Source organism: Galleria mellonella, unplaced genomic scaffold (genome assembly GCF_026898425.1).
Source record: "Galleria mellonella isolate WM207_F2 unplaced genomic scaffold, CSIRO_AGI_GalMel_v1 utg78, whole genome shotgun sequence".
NCBI lineage: Eukaryota > Metazoa > Arthropoda > Insecta > Lepidoptera > Pyralidae > Galleria > Galleria mellonella.
In genome coordinates, this window is record NW_026442151.1 from 307,683 (window position 1) to 321,757 (window position 14,075).

Sequence of the window (14,075 nt, forward strand, 5' to 3'; positions counted from 1 at the left end):
ACCAAAAAAAAACAGAATTCTTGATTGCATAGATGTTGAGATTATGTTTGATTTGCCCTGAATAAATAAATTAGAAATAGCATAATGTTTTAGCGAGAAGCTATCCGAAAATTTAATGTAAATGAAAATTTATTTTGTTCGTGAAAATTTTTTATATTGTTTTTTCGTTGGGAGTGTCACAGATGCGCTGACCTTCGTTTTGATGCACAACGCACAACAAAGCATCAAATTGACGGCTGCCCCATTTTCACAACAATCTCGATATTTGTTGTTAGTTATTTATTTGTCAATTTAATATAATATGGTAAATCGTCAACAGTTTATTCTTCTTTATCGCTGTGTTATGTGTTACGTATGTCGAAAATAAAATGAAAATGGAATCGACGACTACGCAAACAACTTTAAACGATTCGGAATACTGTACACCACCAAAGACTTTCTTTTCTTCTAAGAGAGTGATAGAGGACTTGGAGAAATAAAATTTTACTATTTATAACAGATTTACATTCAAAATGAACGAAAGAGATATTCCTAGTGTCCCTGTTACAACATTAGCAGGTGTCGCCAGCTTGACAGACCGTAAGTACGATGTTTTATTTATTGTTCTTAATTACTTATTAATTTGCTTATTTTGTTTTAAATTAGTCACCTACTGACTAATTATAATGTGGCATTAATAAAAAATGTATATCCATCCAAAACTCAATCTCTTTAATACTATTATTTAAGAAACTACAACTTTCCCTAAGGAATTTGGTCTAGATATTTTTTCAAATGAAATAAATAAAATAATACAAACAAATAATTGTCCTGACCATAAGTGAGCCTACTGTTGTACTACTATGTATGAATAATTTCATTGTGAAAGTGATTCTGTGATAATTTCAACAATTTGGTTACCTTTTCATTGCTAAATTCAATTCAGATTCTATTGAAATAGGCTAAAGTTAACATTAAAATGGCTTTTAAATCTTTTGTATGAACAGTGTTAACACACGATATGGGGAAAGTTCAGATATTAATTTTATAATTCATTTATATTTCTAGCAGTAAATTAATAAATTTTTACTTATAACTTTTTATCAATTTTATTCAGTTTTCAAACTGTAGTCTCCTATAATATTCTATAATATACAAAGAATTTATAAGACATTAGTTCTTAGTATATGTACTGCCGAAGCAAGTACTTTCTAAGATATTAGTTATATTTGACACAGTCATAGTATTTTAGATGTAAAACATCATAAGTATTTTTTTTTAAATCAATCATTCAACATAATACTTAGGTTATGAAAATAGCTTCCTGTCGAGGTTTTTCCAAAAGAATACACTATAGGGTTCTTCAAAAAGGGATAAAGGTTTCTTTAGGGTTGGCAACACATGTGTAATGTCCCTGATATTGCATATGTTCATAGGCTACTATAACTGCTTGCCATCTAGTAGGCCATATACTTGTTTGCAACCTCAGTGGTATAAAAAAAACACCTAGTGGAGTGACGGAACTTATAGACATAGCTAATTATAAGTAAGAATACTAATTTTTTAATATAATTTAGAAATTTATTATAGATAACTTTTTAATAGGAAGTATAGATTATAATTGTAGAAAAACATATATCTTAAATAGTATGATACAAATGCTGCAAAATCCTATACTGAGATTTATGGTGATAAACATTAAATTGCCCTGGTTTATTATTAATAATGAATTATACTTATAATTGATTATGATCATCCGAAAATTGACACTCTCAAGAACAAAATGAGGCTCACAACTGAAAGATACAAAAATCAACCAAAGAATCATCTTAAGTAACTTGCTACAAGCTGATTAATATTTTTACCTGTACTATCTATGTTTAAAAGAATATAACAACAAAGACAAGTATAATAGGGCTAAAATAAAGTTATATGAGTAGATACTCTCTTTTAAAGAGAATTTTCTTGTCATTAATATGAAGAACACATCTGCTCTAGTCTTTAACTGGTCGCAGATAATACTAAAGTGATTTTTTCTCTGGAAGGATATTTAATGTGCTAAAAATGGAATCGTTACCTGCTTGCACTATTAGTATATGCTAGCAGTGTACTAGTGACTAACAATAGATGTTGATGATGTCAAGTGATTCGGTTCATTGCTGAGAATTTACTAGGAATTAAACACAATGGTTTCCAAGGAAGGTGAAACAACAAGGAATTTTTTTAATAGATGATAATGGAACGGTAAATCCGCCTGCATTAACAATATATGCCGGTGGGGTACCAGTGAGAATGAAAAGTCAGATCAGTTAGCCCGTCATGATTAATACACCTGGAATTCAGGACGATAGTTTCCAGGGAGGACCACTGGAAGGTCAACCTGACAGAGTATATTCCTAACAATGACAAAAAGAATACTACTCTTCTTATTAAACAGAATTGCATGTGGTAGAAGGCATCATCATCTTCCTACCCTTATCTCAATTATTATTTAAGGTTGGCATGATATGGTTTTATCCATATTACTAAAGGATTTTGCTTATAGTTTTATGACTGGCTACCTGCCTGAAGTGAACTGTGGTAGAAGGCATATTAACAACCATTGATTAAAACAGACTCAGATGACAATATCTATTTTTTAAATATGTAATTTGATAACAACTGCCACTGCATGATAATTTTGACAATATAAATAAAAGAGGACCAATTTTTAAGTATATCTTTCTGATAAAAAATGAATTGTTTTATCAGTTTATAAATGGAGTAATGAAAATAAAAATACAACGAAATACAGAACCTTATTCCTTTTTTTAAATCAGTTGACAATAATATTCCCTTCTGCTTTTGTGATACATTCCTTAAAATTTTATGTTTAAAAATTGTTGTAATAAAAAATTAGAATATGTATGTACATATTCTCACTTTTTATATATATATAATAAAAGTATATAAATATATATTTATATACTTTTTTTCAGTTTTACCAGTGTTACCACTTCCTACACCTTTACCATCTACATTAAACAACAAATCTCAACTATTTCATCCACGTGTTGCTGAAGAAGCAGCAATATTGCTTGCCACCCAAGATGAGAATTTGGTCACATTGTTGTTGCAGTCTCTTATGCAAACTTCAGTCCAACATATGTAAGAGTGTTTTATTTATCACATAGATATATTATATTGCATAATATGGATTGATTTTAAATCACCATTTCTCTAAATCTATCTTAAAATTAAAATTGCAATTTTATATCACAGCAAAATCTTTATTTAAAGGACCAAAGTTATTTAGATTTCTGATAGATTTAAATCAAAATTATTATAAATTTACTTTATGATGGTCCATAAAACAGTAATTTTGTAATGTACATAAATTAATAAGTTTAGAGAAAGAGTGTCATAGAATCAACCCCATTATAACTGTTGTTTTTAGAATAGAATTGATGATAAGATTCTAGAATTACTGCTTATATTACTTATATTTTTTTCAACTAATAATATGATTAGTATTCATTTTAGAAAAAAATCAATTGTTTGTTTTTAGTGATCTTAAGGATGAGACCGTATCTAATGCAGTTAGCCCTGCACCTCAACAAGCTACACCTGAATTATTGAAAGCTATCTTACATGTGAAACCTGATGTATTTGATCAGCAACAAAGAAACCATTGGGGCAATCATCTACATACATCAAAGTTCAATGGGATGTCTCCTTCTGCATCATATAACTCTTATACAGCACACAATACTGTTCATTCAAGTCCATCATCACATGGAACAGCTGTACACTCTGCACCAATTCCAAACCAACAACTGTTAGCACCACCATGTCAATCGTCTCCTCATGTTAATATGGGCTCTCCACCCTCCCAATCAAGGCCAGGCGCCCAAGTCAATATCACCGCTCAAAACAATGTATCTCCATTGTGGAATAATGCTAATTCTTCCAATGTTTATACAAGCCCCTTATCAAATATAGCTGGCACTAATTCACAAAATGGGGGATTCTACAATAGTCTCACTCAAGATAATCAAAATTTTGGCACTAACTTATGTGAAGAGAAAGATCCTCTTTCTATGTCACCAACCAATCAGTCTGATCCTCAAAGAATACATATGCAATCTCAAGATAAAGCATTTGAACAAGGTAAGCTCTATTATTGACATTACTCATTTTAAATTACAAATAAAATATAAAAAAATCGTCAATGAAAAAAATTTTTCACTGTTATAAAGCATTATTATAATTATATAAGAATTTAATAAAAATGTAATATGTTTTTTAAACTTCTGACTAAAAGTGTTATATATATTTTATACAGGTCAATCCCCAGCGCAAGCAAGTGTAGCACCATCGCCTCTACGTTTGGAGCCGCATGTACCACAGCCGTCGATGGGTGCTCCGTACGCTCCGTCATCTGGTATTTTAGACAAACAAGAACCCACCAAAAGTATGAATGTAACAAATAACAGATACCCAGTCGTAAAAATAGGACGATTATCAGTAAGTCATCATAATATTGTATTTATGTATGAATTCTTTAGTCAATATTTTTTTACAAAACTTTTACATTCTGTAGGAGGGAGTATTGAAAAAACATGAATCCCCAAATGAAGAAAGGTCAAGAAAAAATAGTACACTTGAATCTGACTCTGATGATAATATTCCACTCAAAACAAAAGGTAGCAACACTGCACCTCCTGTAGATAAAGAAAGAGAAGCTATAGATATAGCTAGAGAAAAAAACTGGGAGGCAGTTAAAAGGAAACATGAAGAAGCCAGCAAAAAGGAAGAAGCTGAAGCTGCCATTGGTATTTTTTTTTTTATTATTGCAACAATATATGCTATACATCGAATCCTAATTTTAACAATGGTAACTGCTTGCTAAAAACTGTCTTATCATTGGGGGCTTAGATGTCCTACAAATTTCAGTAAGAAAAAAAGTAAAGTGGAAAAATAAGTGTTCGTTGATAGAATTGTAATAAAATATCTATTATTTCTATATAGAAACACTAGTGACTCATCCCGGCTTTGCATGGATGCAATATTTGTTTTTGTAACTTTTAAGCTGTTCAACATATTTTAGTAACGCTGGTATTTTGGCGTGTGTGAAAGTACTGCACTAATCAACAGCCTATTTAGCACTTTAATGTGCGCACGTTTATATAGTTCCTCTTGCGTCCCTCACCTCCGCACCCTGCTTACTATTCTCGCACAGTCAGCGTCTGTCCCAGACGCTAGCTTTGTAAGAATGTAATAATTTTACTTCTAAATCTTTTGACCAATTGTCTCAATTAACATGCTGTGAAATTTTAACACCATGAAATTTCCATTTTGATTTAACTATTTGTTTTTATAAGAATTTGTACTTGAAACCTGTATTCAAACTTTATCTTGTAAAATTATTTACCTTTAACATAAAACTAATTGTTTGGCTGAGATATATAGTGTCACGGACTTTCATGTAAAGCTAAATGGAATGAATATTTTTGCTTTACATTAAAGAATTTCTGCTGACTTCAATTACAGTTATTGTGATTAACTATTGGAAATGTATATACTAAAATAAATAGTTCCTGAGTGCTATAGCACTCAGATATAATATATATTTGTACAATGAATATTTTTCAAAATCATATCAGTAGTACTGGAGATTACCCCGAACATCCAAACTTATAATAACCTCTTTATAATAGATATATATCTACGCCTGTATGTGTCTTCGCCTAGGAAAAATAAAGATCTACCTATGATTTGGCTAATGTCAATTTCTATACCTGATAAGGTTGCTACTGGATCTATGCGACTCGTTATGAATGCAGAAACTTATTGGTGGTAATAAATTAAATTCATTTTACAGTCAGACCTAAACTAAGAAAAGTGGAAAGAAGATTGGTCCCCGTCATAGAGATGTTATCAGTAGACGAACTAATGGAGTCTAATACGTATCAGCGTTTTAACAAGTTAATTGAATCAGTATTTGAAACGATTGATGATGACGTTATAATAACTGATGAAATGGGTAAGCTTCATTTCATAATATAAAATTGTGTATCTCAAACTAGATGATTTTTTTTATTCTAAATTTTATTGAGATTTCAGTACACCTAAGTGACTATGCCTGCCATATAGGGAGCGTCTGAACGTTAGATTAGATTATAAACTTGATGATGATCATAACCATTAATTTATTTATGTTATTTAAACACTAAAGGAATGTCAACACCTTATTTTTTATATACTGATACTCAGACAATAATTTAAATATGTATTCATTGCTTGTAGAAGGAACTGATATTCCTGAAGAACTGTTGCTTTCACGATATCAACTCCAAGAGCTGTGCTCCGAAGCAGCAAAACTAAAAAATCTTAGTGCTATGGAAGCAATACCTTCTGATAGATTGGTGCGATTATTAAACATATTGGAAAAAAATATACGCGCTGCTGAGAAAATGTCTCTTCTGGGAGATCCTGTATGTATAGTTTTTATAATTATTTCCCATTGGTATTCAAAAATATAAACCCTACTTTTCCATGCAAAAGGTACACTAAAAACTGTAAATAAATTGTGTCTAAAAGACAATTTAAAATAAAAAGAAATGTAATCATGATTTCATAATAAATTTTCAGGAGGATAGTGAAGAAATGCGACAAATATGGATTGAATCTGCTTTAGAGAGAGTAATGTGTGCTTCGGATGCGTGTTTAACATCATTGTACATAATGACCTCACCTAGTATGCCGAAGCGCGTGTTTCTCGAAGATGTTATAGATAGAATTATTATGTTCATAAAATTCCAACTCAATAATACAATATATTGTGTATATGATCCTGTGTATAGTATACAAACTACATCTAAAAAGAAAGGTAAGATTTTATTGTGTAAATAATGTCATGTAATGGATGACCTGCCCTGTCTTCACATGTTTATATAGAGGATTTCACTTTTCTTGTCATTTGTTAATATTGTAGCTTTCTATAAGAGAAACAGTTTTTATAATCTGATAAGTTTATAAAAACTGTTTCTCTGATAGATTTTTTGAGTTTATCCATTACAAAAATTCGATTTTTTTCTATCTATAATATTAGTTTAGACATACAAAGGGACAAGTGGAAGTAATTTCTAATTAGAAGCAATTAGTTGTCTGTTGTTATGGCCAAATGTTGACGCATGCATTTTAATCAAGACAAAGGACTCCACTGCCGTCTCTCACGTTAATTGGGTTTGTTAACAGCATTTAAATTTCCATATATATATTGGTCTTATCGTGACGATGAAGACGTATGATAAATTTTTTAACCACCTCAGTTGGATTTATCCTATACAATGGTTTCGGCAGTGGACGGCCGCAAGCGGCGTGGCGGAGGCGCGGGCGGCACGGGCGCTGGCGGGGGGCGCGGGCGCGGCGGCGGCGGCGGCGGCGCGGGCCGCGCGGCGCGCGACCTCTACACGCAGGTGCACGAGTGCGTCACGCTGCTCGCCGAGCTGCTCGCCGCGCATCACCTCACCGACACCACCGTACTGCACGCCTCCACCGTTGGTGTCTCGCCCTTTTTCGTCGAGAACGTCAGCGAGCTCCAGCTCGCCGCTTTGAAACTCGTCACTACGGTTCGTTATTTGTCTATAGATGTATATATCTATGTATATATTTATTATTTTGATTGTTTGTACTTCATCCGGAAGCCTTCGTCAGAGTGCTTACGTCACAGCGTCTCGTCTTGCACGCTGCTGCTGATAGCAGACGATAGTGTTGTTGAACTATCGTCTTAGTTGCTGCTGCTACCACTGCTATCCGTCCCCGCCTACGCCTTCACCAATGTTTTCACTGACTGCTAGCCGCGGCTCGCAGAGCAAGGCGAGATGCTGAGACATCTGCCTCCAGAAGACTTTCGGACGAAGTCGAAACGGTTGTTGGAAACATTAAGTTCATTAAAATCCCGATAGTCAGTATCGTATATTAAAAATTAACATTAATTTTAAATAACATTTGAAAATACACTTTAGATCATAACATAACTTGTACTAATATTTTCACAGATCTTTACAAAATATGAGCAACACCGGCGACTTTTGCTCGAAGACATTTTAGCATCCATAGCGCGCATTCCCAGTTCAAAGCACAATCTGCGGTCCTTTCAACTGAGCTCGGACCAACATATACAAATGTTGACAGCACTTGTACTTCAACTAGTTCAATGTGTAGTCACTTTGCCAGAGACACTTTGCAAATCTTTTGAAAAAGATAAAGATAAAGAACCTAATACTGAGTCTGATTCTAAAAAAGTAAGTATAATTTACACCTATAAGTTTTTCTTCTTTTTTTTTTATTTCTATTTGAACTTTCTATTTTCTTTTTTGTAATCTAAATTAATATTAATATTTGTAGCACGTGGACAAAGATCTATTAATTATATCCAAATACGAAGCAGCAATTAGTGTCGGCGGTACATTCCTAACGTCATTCCTGAATAAGTGCCGGAGCCGCTCGGAGGAAGTGGACTTCAGGCCTTTGTTTGAGAACTTTGTACACGATCTTCTTACCACCGTTAATAAACCAGAGTGGCCTGCCACTGAGCTACTGCTGAGTCTTCTTGGAACGATGCTGGTTAGTGGGCTCCATAATTGTATTGCTCTTTTAATTTTACTGTCAATATAATAACATGCTAAACATTTGATATAGGTGGTTACAATGTGTATCATTTGTACTAGGTGAAATACATGTCAGATAAATCAATGGAGATGCCTGTGAGGGTGGCATCATTAGAGTACTTAGGTTTGGTGGCAGCGCGTTTGAGGAGAGACAGTGTCCATTCACGTACTAAACTTGCTACTATGGATGCTGTAGTAAGAGACATACGCGCAGAAGAAGAAAAGGATGGCAATCAAACACAGGTATGGCCGCGTTAAATTATGAATAATCTACCTCAATTACAATCAAATTGTACAACTAATATTAATTTACAGAGCGTGACATCAGGATTAGATGAAGATGAAGAAAGAACAGAATTTCTTCAACGAGTACTGCTTGATTATTTGGCCATTAATGGACAAAAAGATCAAGCCTGGAATTGTGCTCGACATTTCTACATAACACAATGGTACAGAGATATGGTAGTCCAGCCTAAAAGTTCATCGCCCACTAAAAGACCAAAACATAAAACAAAAAGACGCTACAAAGACGAAACTAGCGAGGAGGAATCTGAGGCAGACGATGACAGCGACAGTGGAGCAAAGGACTCGAAATCAGATAAAAAACACTGTTCCACCGCTCTAATGTCTGCAGAGAAATTCAAAACTGTCGAGAGGCGAAAACATTTTTTTATAGAGAAAATAAGACCATTCCGATACCAGGGGGGCGCACAAGTTCAAGTTATGCAGTCGTATATCGACTATAGTGGGGCAGAACTGATATCGCAGTACTTGGCCTCGAAGAGGTCATTCTCGCAGAGCTTCGACAGGTATTTACGGAAAATACTGGTGATACTGTGCGAGAACACGATAGCGATACGTACAAAGGCAATGAAGTGTCTAGCGATGATCGTGGAGGCGGACCCGGCAGTACTGGCGCGCCCTGACATGCAGATCGGCGTCAACCGCTCCTTCCTCGATCAGTCGACGGCCGTGCGTGAGGCCGCCGTTGATCTCGTTGGCAAGTTCGTACTCAGCCGCCCCGATCTCATCGACAAGTATTACGGGATGCTTTCAAATAGAATATTGGTAAGAATTTCACTTTCTGTTCAAAATTTACAATAGTTTTGTGTCTATAACACAGGTTTTTAGACGTTTTTTTCTGATAGACCATTTTCAAAATTAGCCGATTCCGGTGGAGTCCCTGCAGCTATATTTCTGCCATATTTCCAAAATTCGACAAAAAATGTCAAGATTATAGTTAGATCTACTATGAAAATTTGCTTTGCGGCTGAGTTCCAAGCACGAATTTTAAAAAAGTGAGAATTGATTAAATATTTAACAAATTTTTAACTAAATAATTTTAAAAATAAATTTAATATTTCAGGATACTGGTGTATCAGTGCGGAAGAGGGTAATTAAAATCCTTAAAGACATTTGTATAGAATGTCCTGAATTCCCCAAGATCCCCGAAATTTGCGTAAAAATGATTAGGCGTGTGAATGATGAGGAAGGCATCAGAAAGTTGGTGATGGAAGTATTCCAGAACATGTGGTTCAGTCCGTGCCCAAACTCGATCCGGCCCGGCTCCCTCGACATGACCGCAGCTGCTGCCGATCCACTCACTAGAAAAGTTCTTAATATTACAGATGTTGTAATATCCTCTAGAGACATGGGTCTTGAATGGTTTCAGCAACTTTTGATGAGTGTTAGTATAATATTTATGCAGTTTTTGATTTATTTTTTGCAACACAGAAAGCAAATGAGCATGCGGCTCACCTGATGGTAAGTGAATATCGCCGCCCATGATCACCCACAACACTAACGGCATTGCAGGTGTTCTGCTGGCCTTTTAAAAACGAATATGCTCTTTTCTTGAAGGTTATGATGTCATAATGTTTGTGACCAAATGTATTCGTAACATCGGGCATGTAATCCTATGTGCAATAGATTGAACAATCTTAAAAACTTATCAGATATTTTGATCATTGTTTATTTCGATCTGCTTTCTATCATTTCTGATGTAATCTGTCGATTTTAAAATTAAACTTTGTAACTAGTTTATTAACGTAATTTTTTTATTTGCAGTTATTTAAACCAAAGGAGGACAAAGATGACTCCACTAAAATAATTTATCAGCCGCCTAAATCACTTCTAGTAGCGTGCCAACAAATTGTTGACTGCCTCATAGAAAGTTTACTTCAGCTGGAGGAATCTAGTGCCGAAGGCGAGTTATAACAACTTGCAACTTAATTTAATTTCATATATTTATATGAAATTAAAATAAGTTGATAATAATAACATACACGGTCTTAATATATAAACGGATACATATTATGTTTTATTGATTTACAGGTTCTGGATCTTCACAGCGTATTTTAGCGTGCCTTTCCACTTTACATTTATTTGCGAAAATTAGGCCTCAGTTGCTAGTAAATCATGCTCTAACATTGCAACCGTATCTAAGTTTGAAATGCCAGGTAACATACTTTATTCTAATAATTGTAAAGAAAAAAAGATAACCGCCGAAGCAGTGTTTTTCAGTACTTTATGACTTTTTATGTAATTACAGAATCAGTATGAACAGCAAATTATGTCAACGGTGGCATCAACTTTAGAGCTAGTAGTACCTCTGATGGAACACCCCAGTGAAGTGTTCCTTGCTCAGTTGGAAGAAGATGCTGTAAAGCTGATCTTGCAACGAGGACAACTTGTGATAGCTTCGTGTATAGCTTGCTTAGCGGCCATTGTAAATAATCTCACGCACAACTATAAACTCATTAGGGATGTCTTCAATAAATATCATGGTAAGAAGTTTACCAACAGATATGTATTATCTGCGTAAAAATCTATATAATAATTGATAATACATTTACATATACTTTTGTTTTTTAAGGAATTCTTCTTCAGTGGAAACACAGTTGGCAACGCAACCCAGAAATGACCCGAACGTTAAATACGCGACCGCACTTTCGACGTGCACTTTTCATCGTAGGGTTACTACTGCGGTATTTTGATTTTACAGAAACAAAAGTTATCGAAGGTTTACCGGTAAGTACAAAAGTTTAGACTAACATATCAGTTGCCTGCTCTTTGATTAATAAACCATATTACGCAACAAATATAAAACTATATTAAATTCAATAATCTAGTATGTAATACTTTATATTTTACTGTAGATAAAAATTTTACTTAGACTGTGTACCATTTCACCTATTAGAATCCTTTAAAAAAAAAATTAAGAGCGTTTATAACGAACGAATATAGCAACGTCGCAGTTATCTGTGGATTTTCAGAAATAATTGAAATATTTTCAATGTATTTGATTACCGACACGTGGTTAACACGTCGGTGAGCAAAAGTTATGAACGCGCTTAAAAACATTTGTATAACCTTTACAGTAATCATTATAGTGTTAAAACAATATTATTGACTCATTAGAATAACTATATCAAATAGTTGTGAAATTTGAATCATCAATTTTATTCTTCAATCGACTCCTCAAAGAGTCTTATGAAATGTCATCAAACGTAATTGGCACGAGAAGTACTCTACTCGCCTTTGACCTTGTTAAGTTCAAATATACTCAATAAAGTATGGGCAGTAATACAATTAGTTATTATTATTATTTCAACATTAAACTATATAAATATTTCTTATATTCTATTGTTTGTAGAGTGACATTAAAGAACAAGTATACACAACATTAATGTTCTTCGTGAATCTCGAAGACGAAGATTTTGTGTCACACACATTAAAAGCGCTCGGTTCAGTTGGCGTGCGACATTACGAATTTATGTTAAGGCCAGAATTAAAGGAATTCTATCATCAGTTGTTAACGTCAGACCTGGCACCTGTAGAAATGAAAGCCGACGTCCTTAGAAATATAGAAATGTACTTACAGGAGGAAGAACAAAGAATGATTAGACAAGATAAAGAATGTAAGTTCATTACCAGGAGTCGTATATAATTCTCTTATTTTATTAATTCTAACATATGTAACCAAGCATTTATAGTTTTATCAAATGTAGGATGTTTTGATATTTCATACATAAAATTTTATCTTTTATTCAGTTCGACTTAATTAAAATGATCTAAACATTACCGTACTCAAATTCTTGCGTACATAATCCCTATACTTGGGCTAGAAATTGATATATAAAGGGAATTTGTCCTTTTATGATTTTTCAAAATCAGCATTTACAAAAATAGTGCATTTTAAAATTGATAATGTCGTTCATCTTTAATCAATCCATACATTATAGGGTCAAAACGTTCGAAACACGAAAACCTCAAGGAGATGGGTGATGTATCGTCTGGCATGGCGTCGACGGTGATTCAACTGTACCTGAAACAAATCCTGGGCTCATTCCTGCACAGCAGCACAGTGGTGCGCTCCAGCGCCATGAAGGTCGTGCAGTTGGTGTTAGCGCAGGGTCTCGTGCATCCCGTGCAGGTGTGTATAAGAGACTTATTTCATGGCACAAAATGGCATATAATAGTTTTGTTAGATTGTTTTATTAAGAGTTTTCAAAAACAAAATATCTAGTTATTAATTTTTTTTAAATGATATGTTTACGTGTTATTATATAATTAAATAAATATCACAGGAAATGAAGGGATGGTCTATTCTATGCCGGGACTACTCGGCTCAAACTAAGTAGAGCCTGTATATGCCTACTATAAAATAATACTGGAAGAAATATTATTTCTCCTAAATACTTACATATTAATATAAAAAAAAAAAGCTCACAAACATACCAATGAAATAATAAGTATTTAAATTTAGAATTATGAATTTTTGAAAATTAATAAGAAGTGCAAAGATTGTCAAATTTATGTAGCAATTCTTCTTTATGTATGTATAAATAATATTTTTGTTCTCAGATTGTTCCCTATTTAATATGTATGAGTACAGACACTGAGGTGACAGTGTCACACACGGCAGATAAACACCTCCAAGAAATAGATAAAAAGTACCCAGGTTTTATTCACATGAAGGCTCAACTTGGTATCAGACTATCATATCAGTTGCAAAAAATATTGCAAACAAGCACAAAGAATGATGTTATACGAGGGTTCAGGTAAGTCCTTTAAACCTTTAATTTTATGGAGTTTGTATTTGTACATTTACTAGGCATAATTGAAGCTAATGAACCTTTAAAGTATTTAATTATTTACTTAACCTTTTAATTATTTATGTAACTGATTATAATGGAATATTATAATCAGTTACATAAATAATTAAACAACATACCTTTACATTATTGCAAATGTTTACATACAGGATTTGAAGAAATAAGTTACAAATATTTTTTTTTTTTAGGAAAAAGGAACAAGACGATTTACCAACAGCACTCAATGGGTTTCTATATTCCTTGCTGCGTAACACGCGGCCGCAACGGCGAGCATTGGTTCTGTCTCTATTGAAACAATTCGATGATGTTTCTGTTAGTATTACAA

General features: G+C 33.7%; 1 protein-coding gene across 1 annotated transcript in view; it reads left to right on the forward strand.

Annotated features, from left to right (window-relative positions):
• LOC113517619 (nipped-B protein) overlaps nucleotides 1-14,075 on the forward strand; it is a 16,425-nt gene continuing 2,350 nt past the window's right edge. Inside the window, exons 1-22 of the mRNA XM_026902352.3 lie at nucleotides 1-579; nucleotides 2,958-3,126; nucleotides 3,527-4,128; nucleotides 4,304-4,485; nucleotides 4,562-4,793; nucleotides 5,843-6,004; nucleotides 6,268-6,455; nucleotides 6,613-6,850; nucleotides 7,324-7,592; nucleotides 8,022-8,267; nucleotides 8,371-8,589; nucleotides 8,694-8,876; nucleotides 8,949-9,701; nucleotides 10,000-10,320; nucleotides 10,701-10,839; nucleotides 10,968-11,092; nucleotides 11,185-11,419; nucleotides 11,509-11,663; nucleotides 12,289-12,553; nucleotides 12,878-13,068; nucleotides 13,500-13,696; nucleotides 13,939-14,062. Of these exons, the coding sequence (XP_026758153.1) occupies nucleotides 513-579; nucleotides 2,958-3,126; nucleotides 3,527-4,128; nucleotides 4,304-4,485; nucleotides 4,562-4,793; nucleotides 5,843-6,004; nucleotides 6,268-6,455; nucleotides 6,613-6,850; nucleotides 7,324-7,592; nucleotides 8,022-8,267; nucleotides 8,371-8,589; nucleotides 8,694-8,876; nucleotides 8,949-9,701; nucleotides 10,000-10,320; nucleotides 10,701-10,839; nucleotides 10,968-11,092; nucleotides 11,185-11,419; nucleotides 11,509-11,663; nucleotides 12,289-12,553; nucleotides 12,878-13,068; nucleotides 13,500-13,696; nucleotides 13,939-14,062 (5,262 nt within the window). The 5' untranslated portion in view covers nucleotides 1-512. The remainder of the gene's footprint in view (nucleotides 580-2,957; nucleotides 3,127-3,526; nucleotides 4,129-4,303; nucleotides 4,486-4,561; nucleotides 4,794-5,842; nucleotides 6,005-6,267; nucleotides 6,456-6,612; nucleotides 6,851-7,323; nucleotides 7,593-8,021; nucleotides 8,268-8,370; nucleotides 8,590-8,693; nucleotides 8,877-8,948; nucleotides 9,702-9,999; nucleotides 10,321-10,700; nucleotides 10,840-10,967; nucleotides 11,093-11,184; nucleotides 11,420-11,508; nucleotides 11,664-12,288; nucleotides 12,554-12,877; nucleotides 13,069-13,499; nucleotides 13,697-13,938; nucleotides 14,063-14,075) is intronic.